An 8556-nucleotide genomic window follows, 5' to 3' on the forward strand; every position below is an offset into this window, starting at 1 on the left:
TATATATATATATATATATAGAGAGAGAGAGGGGGGGGGGGGGGAAGAAAGTGCAGCCGTTGAGGAAAAGTTCGCGTTAAACAAAGCGTGAATGATTAAGTAAGCTTTCTAATAATGCAACAAGTTTGTTCTTAAAATCATAAACAATTAAAATTGAATCGCGTTGTCTGTAATGTTAAACTTACAACGAGGAAGGCATACCGACCGATCGGAACGATCATTTTTATCGAAACAATAGCAGCGAAGTTACCGAGTTCTTCATGCAAGCGTACACATCGAGAAAAATATTTTACGAGTCGACGCTCGGATTTGTCAATTCTCTCCCAAGACGTAGGTAAAGAACAAGAGAGTTATGGAATTTATCGGGATACTCGTCGCTAGGAAGGCAAAACACAAAGCAATTCCACCGGCATCTGCTTGACATTCGCGAGAGTGTACGGTGGGGATGAGAGGACGGTAATGAAATGGGGAAGGAGAGCTGTTGCATCTACAACTTACTGACTTACTTTAATAAATTATTGATGATCTGGGTGGAGAGCCGAGGATCGGTGAATTGCGTCGTCCGATTGTTATGGTCGACGAAGTAGACGCGGCCGCTTTGCGTTTGGCGCATCTCCCAGCCGCTGGGCAGGGGCCCCAGCTCCAACTCGTTTGCCGAGACGTCGCGTGGTATCCGGGGGTCGTGCCACGTCGAGGCGCCAGTCGGCACGTGGTAGAAGTACACCTGGCCCTGTTGGGTCTTCCTCATTTCTAGCCTCCCCAACAAACATACACCAATGACATTAAAATGCATTCTTTTTCTTTTTTCATCCCCCTCATTTTGTAGCAGCGAGCGCGCTTTTCGACATTCGACATTTGATAAAATAGTGATTGGGAAGCGACAGCGCCTAACGTGCAATATATCTTGTTGTTATGAGATTGTGTACAGATGTTTGCAGAAATATGTGTACGGTATCGTTAACTTGGAGCACTTTCCTCGTAGAGTGCGACAGCGTTTTTTTTTTTTTTTTTTATACAAAAATAATGAATATAGCATTGCACGCCGTAATTAATATTATCGGGTGATTAATGTCAAATGCCAGCTCGTTAGTTATTTGCTAAAACAGAGCTCATTTTCATTCCGAATAATTTAGATTTTTCTTCTTTTTCTTTTTCCCATTCGAATACTAGAATTTTCGCTTCAACGGGAACTCAAATTTTGAATGCGATATTTTATCAAAGTGCGCGGCTATGTTTCTCTTATTCTATGTTTCTGTTTATGAGATAAATATTGCAAAATCGTCCAGCAGATGGTACATTATTACAACTAAATGTTTTATGCGCAAAATCTACATTCACGAGATATACATAATATCTATAAGGATCACACGACGACTTCAATAACAATAATTTAGTAAATGCGAATATGAGACTGTAAATAATGTTCCTCGTGTCAGAAATATCTTTTGTTCTCAAAAATTATTCACCATCATTCCTTCGTGAAATGTGAAATAGCGAGCAGCTTTCGTCGGAATAATTTAGCGTTAAGACGCGCTAAAAGCCCATGGCTTTTTTCTTTTTCTTTTCCTTTATCTTTTACCGAAATGATATCTCTCCTTCTTAATTTAATATTCCCGACTCATTTTAATGGGAATAATGAATTCAAAATATAGACTAAACATAAGCTGCTCCTTCCGGGCCTATTAAGCGGCAAATAATGTCTCGCTTAAAATAGCACAATTTAAAAATCGAGTCGAGTGGCGGCAAGTTGTTTGGAAAAGCAAGATTAAACGAGCTCTGGCGATGGGAGTCGGAGGAATGCTAAGAGCGAGCGACACCGAGCGACACCGAGCGACACCGAGCGACACCGAGCGAAACACGGGGACTCTTTATTCTATAATTACTGTCGTGTCCAGCGGTAAGAGACTCACCGTATCCCCTGGGTAGATCCAGCGGCTGGGCCTCGGTCCTCCTCTCGGTGACGTTCCTCGCCCGGCCGGGCCTGCTTGGCTTCCTCGTCTGGCCCGTGGCCGTGTTCCGAGGCGTCGACTGCTGATTACCGTTTTGCTCATCGCTGGGGGTTCGAGCGGGCCTCGGGGGTCGGTCCCTGCCTCCGGAGGCGGTAGACGTTGGCCTTGGACCCGGACTCGGCTGCGTCGGCGTACCTCGAGGCGTCGTCTGGGCCGAGCCCTCGCGACTCGGGGTCGTGCTTCCGGCGTTACTGGGACTGGAGCCCTCGGGGACGGGTCGCGAGCCGCCCGGGCTGCTCGAGCCCTCGGGGACATTCGAGGGACTGTCGCCACCGCTGCCCGCGGGCGAGCCCGACTCTGGGCAGGGAGCTGACGTTGGCTCCGGGTTCGTTGGTATTACCGCGTTACTGGGTCTGCGATGAGGAGGCTCAGGATCAGATTAAGCAGCAGCCCCGAACATTTATTTTACTGCGGATGGCTTTCGTATATTGGGAGCAAATTTTGGCGCGACTTACGCGACGTAAGATCGTGCGATCATCAAATCGAGCTGCTGTATTCGAGTTCGTCGTAACGCGAAAGGAATTTAACAACGGTTTCTCAACAACAAAAAAAAAACAAAAAAAAAACAAAAAACAACAAAACAACAAAAAAACAACAACAACAAAAAAACAAAAAAAAAACATAAATCAATAAATCCCGTGGAAATATAAAATATGTTAAAAATCTTGGATGTAATGAAGGCGTTCGTTTCGAACGATCTAAGATTATTGAATTTAGTTGGATGAAAACATTTAAAAATAATATCATAATGCTACGACAACATTATTTTTATTTTGTTATTAATTCGTTCGTCTATTTATGTGCACGAAAACATTAATTGGCTTAAGAAAGAGGAAAAAAACGGACGAGCGTCTATAACCTAAGTCATCATGTCATTATTACATATCTTGCATCTTTCACGAGCTAATATTTATAGAAAAATTTTTTTTGCACTTTTATGTATTTTTTATAACAATAGTTCGTCAAATGTTGTACGCGAAATTGTTTCAAATACAAATACCATAATTTTCAATGTCAAATCAATTTAAAAACGATGCTTCTTTCTTATCTTTCATCGTAGTGCCAAGTATAAGAAATCGAATCGAAGGTTTTTCTTAATCTAAATGCTCTTAAATAATCATCTATCTAGGAGTGGCATTACTTGGAACAGTTGGACGGACTATATTACAGTCATTGCTCGACATACAATCCAAGGTCATATTTAATGAAAACCGTACGTTCCAAGTTTACCGAGAGTTTGGACGGATCCATTGTGTGGTGCGAGTGTAATGGTTAACGTAATAAAGCCTGCCGCTCTGGGTTCTCCTCTCCTCCCAGCCATCGGGTAAGTCCGTCGGGCAGCTGAGGTCTCCCAGGAGGTCGACCACGGCGTTGTGGCCGACGGTGTTGCTAACAGCCCCGTTGTGCCCATCGCGCGATAGTAGCGAGACTACGATCTGGCCCTTTATGACATCCGTGTCGTCGGAGTTGGCTTTGCAGAGATCCAAACGTTGATCTACACAGGCGCACGAAATCAGGATCATATTAGAGTTGCGCAGGGATCGCGTGCTACGAATAACTCAATACGATTAAACAATGCATTATTATGAGAAAACGTTGCACGGAAATTGTAATTTCATTTGTTTAGCGATTGCGTATGCATTTACATTTATCGAATCACGCTACGAATATTCTCTTTCCTTCTCTATTACTATTCTATTTTTAAAATTCTCACATTTATTAAATTACATATTTAATAATACTTTGAGCGGCATTACAAATAGAATTAATAATTAATCTGTTATTCAATAAGTATTATTTGTTGCTTATTTGAGGCAAATATTACATACATTTATAATTAAGTATCTGATACAAGATGTTTGATTAAATCATTTGGATGAATCGTACAAAGGAAAGTCACGAGTAATTTGTGCATTAAGCAATTATTTACAAGTGACAAAATTTTATTCTATTTTATTGCCAAGCTTTTAATATATTGTATCGATATAATATATAAAAAAAAAATTAATGTAATTTTTATATTGGAAACTATTAATCTTTACCTTTGTTAAATTTTTACGTTTGTCATTATGTTTTATTTATACTTTACACGCTCGTGACGAGTTTAATGAAAATAATTAAATATAAAAATTATTAAAAAAAAAAAAAAAAAAAAAAAAAAAAAACATATTATTAATAGTTAATGTTTATACATATTTCTTACATCTAAGACAATATGTTAATTTTGATATAAATTTTTGGCAAATATCATTCGATTGAAAATTTTTGACATAATATTTATGACTATCACATAAATTGCGCCATTTTCTAAATTTAAAGCTCTGAATTTTCAGATTTGACAATCGGTTAACTTTACTCATCCTTAATAAATGACTTTATAATACATTTCTTAAACTTTGTGCAATATTAAAGGTTTTATTTTTATTTATTTATTAATTATTATTATTTGTTTTGCTTTTAAAGCGCCATCTCACGTATTTTTGTGTTGCATAAAAATTTTATTGATATCGAAATTAATTAAACAGTGACTACTTTCTAAAGTGTAAAAGTCGTAAAATTTACTTGATGAACAAACGGTTTAAAATAAGACTAGAGGTATACGAGATTTTAAAGTTATAATTACATCCAGTATTCTTGAGCCTTTGAATAGTGTTTGACAATATTCGCACGCATCCGAGAAAACCTCCACCCTGTTTTTTGTGGATTTTTCGGTGATTCCATACCGATATTGTAATACCGTCATTTTTCCCAATGTACCTAATAAATCAAATCAAAATTAGATGATAAATTACGAAAATTATTGACAAATATTTATGAAGAAATGTGTGTAATATTTTCCGCACATTAGTTAAACAATTTATTTAGCTTAAACTTAATTTAATTTGAAAATTAATAATTGTGTGAATGCATAGTTATATGGATATTTGGATGAAACTGTGAAAAATGTTTATATCCTGGCATACTTATTACTTATTAATAACATAATTTACTTGTAAAAAATAAAAATATGTTTTAAAAGCATTGACATTGAAATGTGTCGTGAACGAGGTTGTCTCTGAATATTAATAAGAAATATGTATACTTATCGGTGCAATAGTTTTGCAATTTTTAATTGAACAATAAACAGAGTATAAAGTCAAATAGATTGTTAATAACGTGGGAACATAAGATATATAAAAAGTTCTAAAACTTACAAATCATAATGCTGATTCCACTTTGGATCTAGAGTAGCTTTACATGTGTCAGTGCTGTGACACTGACCAGAACCATCGACAGTAATTTTGGCAAAAGGGTCAGGTAGACCTACAATGATGAAATCCTTAATACTCCTTGCTCTCAACATTCAACATAATTTCAAATAAAGATATTAAATAACCAATCATAATATTTATTACGTACGAAAAAGATCTTTCCTTGCAAGATTGCGAGCACATAAGACTGAAAGTAAAATAAACAAATTAATGGGTAATAATAAATTTTAATTGAATAATTTCTGCCATAATAACAAATAATCTCAATTATATTAATTAGAATTTTAAAAATTTAATCGAATGAATTTCGAAGCAAGAGAGTGACAAATAATATGAATGAACATATTAAGATGAATATATGAGAGCCAAATTGAAGAAGAAGGTCTTGCTTGGTAAGAGGAGGAAAAGTTCGCTTGCTACACAGAGTTATCAATTAAGAAAAAGCACGCGCGTCTTTTTATACCGCAAACGGCGGTGTTTTAAGCCAGGCAACTTCTCTCCCTCTTTAGATGAATTCAATTGGTGGCTGCATTAATTAGACTTCATTTACAGCTAAGTTTAAGGAACTGGAATATAAGTCTACAAGGCTCAAATTCACAATTTTCACACATTTCATATTCTAACACAGAGGTTACTCGATCAATAAATAATTGCTGAAGAATCTTTAGAGCAAACGGGACTTAAAAATTAAAAATTGTTGTATCATTGCTCTTTATACATAAAATCATCTTTGAATAATTATTATTGTATTTGGATAAATACATGCACCTTATGATATAAATATTGACGAATTCTCAATCCTTTAAATGTTAATCATTTAGATTGCAGTTCATTATTATAATTAAAAGCGATTATAAGAATGTGAAACCACTGAATCATTTATCAAATATTTTTTTTGTAAATTTCAAGTATTTCTTGTGTCCTCTGATCTCATACATTAACTAGGAGTTTGATAAACTATACATTCTATTATTTAACAATAGTTACATTCAAATTTTATTATTTTTATTTTATAAATAATTTTATAATGGTTTAATCATTCCCAATTATCTCATTCTGTGTGCCTGATACTATAGTATAAAATAATCGTATTACTACACATTTGTCACTCACGCACTCACGCACGCACGCACGCACGCACGCATTTGTGACATACGCAAGTAACGTACGTGCATACATGCATTGATTGATCTATCTATCTATCTATGCATACATGCATGCATGCATACACACACACACACACACACATATATATATATATATATATATACGCGCGCACACTCAAGCATACGTATAACCAAGTCTTTACTATATTTCACAAAATATTCCAAACACATCCATATAATAATAGTCTTTAAAAGTTTTGTGAATATATTAATATTTATATTCTATTTTTAAAATGGGACCGTTTTGAACAAATATTAAATTAAATATAACATTAACCATAAATTATGAGCACTTTGATTATTAACATAAAATTTTTGTTTTATCTATATCTGACGGGTATTTATTATTTCATAAGATTAATATTTTTTATTCATTGTTATTGAACACTTGCTAATCTTATAATTAATATAAGAAATAATATTGGACGTTTAAATTAAGATTAAAGTAATCTTGATGACATCCTTTCTATATGCGAATACACAGGAGACTTGTAATAAACTTTGGAAAAAAGATATTATAACATTTTTCTTCTAGAAAAACATGTTGCCACTCCCTATTAAAATAAACATATAGAATTATTAAATTATCGGATCGAGTCAGCTTTGCTTATAACTTTGACATTAACGAACCCATCAAATGCTTTGCTCTAAATGGCTTTCTTGCGATATAGTTTATTGCTCGTGTCAAAGAATAAAAGTAAAAAAAAAAAGATAAAAAAAGATTAATTTATACATCGAAGGACCCTAATCGATTATATTCACTTCACTGCACCAAAAACATACATTTTACACAATCTTGAGGCTTAAAACGACAAACAATGAATCTTGAAAAATACTGGTGTATAGGCAACGATCGATACTGTAAGGGAGCTAATGTAATAATATTGATATCGCTAAGAAATACTCAAGAATACATTTTAATGGGAAAATTTCTACACACTCATGACCCAGAAATGGATAGCAATACTTAGATACGATGGAAGCAGACCATCCTGGAAAGTACATTTCTAAAAAAATAACAAAAGAACCTAGTCTTTAATATCTCACGATGTTTGCGAGTTACAAATCACTAATTAATCACAATAAATGGAACAATCCATGAAGGATTGTAAACAAATCAAACTTAATGTCTGGTATAGAATCATAGATGCAGCGAAACTCCAAAAGAAGTAACGTTTGCTCGGCGCAGGAAAAGCATTATGATATATAAGGACGTTGGACGAGCATCGAAAGGTCTAAGCGAAGAAGAACTATTTGCTCGTTGGAAAATTACAATGGAGCACTCTGGTATAAAATCATGGCTCGTACTCTTGCTCCTGCACTCATATTATTGACAAGGTTTCTGTGTCCAGAGCCAGGGCAATACGTTAGTCTAGCTACAAGGATACATAAGCAGCTTCCAGTGGCCAAAGTAAACGTCGCCACAAAAGAAGCTGGATTCCTTTTGATCGACACAGTGTGGGAATTGGAGGATGAGGATGAGGAGGCACATAGAGGCGCCAGAGCTCGGTGCATGGCTTCGTCTCTCTCTCTCTCTCTCTCTCTCTCTCTCTCTGTCTCACTCTCACTCTATCTATCTATCTATCTATCTATCTATCCGACTGTCTCTCTTTCACTCTCGCTCACTCGCACACTCGCTCTTTCTCCCTCGATCCTTAACGGCGAAGCCATATTGAATAATGCACAACAAAACAGGGTACAAGGTGCACAACCGTCGTGAACAAGGAAGCGCAGCGCCAAAAGGCGTCCAGTCAGACTCACTCGTCAGGCGGATCTTCGTCGCCGCGGTCCTGCTACCGCCAGGGTTCGACATTCTTGAGGCACATTTGAAGCAACACCTCTTGTGGGGAGCGCAGCACCGCAAACGCGCGCGCGCACCTCGACTCGTTCGCTCGACACACCAGCAGCACCAGCAGCACCAGCAGCACCAGCAGCAGCAACAGCAGCAACAGCACCACCACCACCACCACCACCACCACCACTACTACTACCACCACCACCGCTATCAGCACATGCGATGCGCCCTCTCTCTCTCTCTCTCTCTCTCTCTCTCTCGTCAGGCTGCCGTCGCGAGGCGCGCGGTAAATAATGTGGACTTCTTGACCGTAGGTATACGGAATGCGCGTCCGT

General features: G+C 36.9%; 1 protein-coding gene across 1 annotated transcript in view; it reads right to left on the minus strand.

Annotated features, from left to right (window-relative positions):
* Smurf (SMAD specific E3 ubiquitin protein ligase) overlaps positions 1-8337 on the minus strand; it is a 12602-nt gene extending 4265 nt beyond the window's left edge. The window contains exons 1-7 of the mRNA XM_011499996.1: positions 8188-8337; positions 5409-5447; positions 5204-5312; positions 4633-4766; positions 3240-3504; positions 1911-2362; positions 507-750 (exon numbers count right to left, since the gene is read on the minus strand). Coding sequence (XP_011498298.1) covers positions 507-750; positions 1911-2362; positions 3240-3504; positions 4633-4766; positions 5204-5312; positions 5409-5447; positions 8188-8239 — 1295 coding nt within the window. The 5' untranslated portion in view covers positions 8240-8337. The remainder of the gene's footprint in view (positions 1-506; positions 751-1910; positions 2363-3239; positions 3505-4632; positions 4767-5203; positions 5313-5408; positions 5448-8187) is intronic.
* Between the last annotated feature and the right edge of the window lie 219 nt (positions 8338-8556).

The sequence above is a fragment of the Ceratosolen solmsi genome, unplaced genomic scaffold (genome assembly GCF_000503995.2).
Source record: "Ceratosolen solmsi marchali unplaced genomic scaffold, CerSol_1.0 scaffold41, whole genome shotgun sequence".
Taxonomy (NCBI): domain Eukaryota; kingdom Metazoa; phylum Arthropoda; class Insecta; order Hymenoptera; family Agaonidae; genus Ceratosolen; species Ceratosolen solmsi.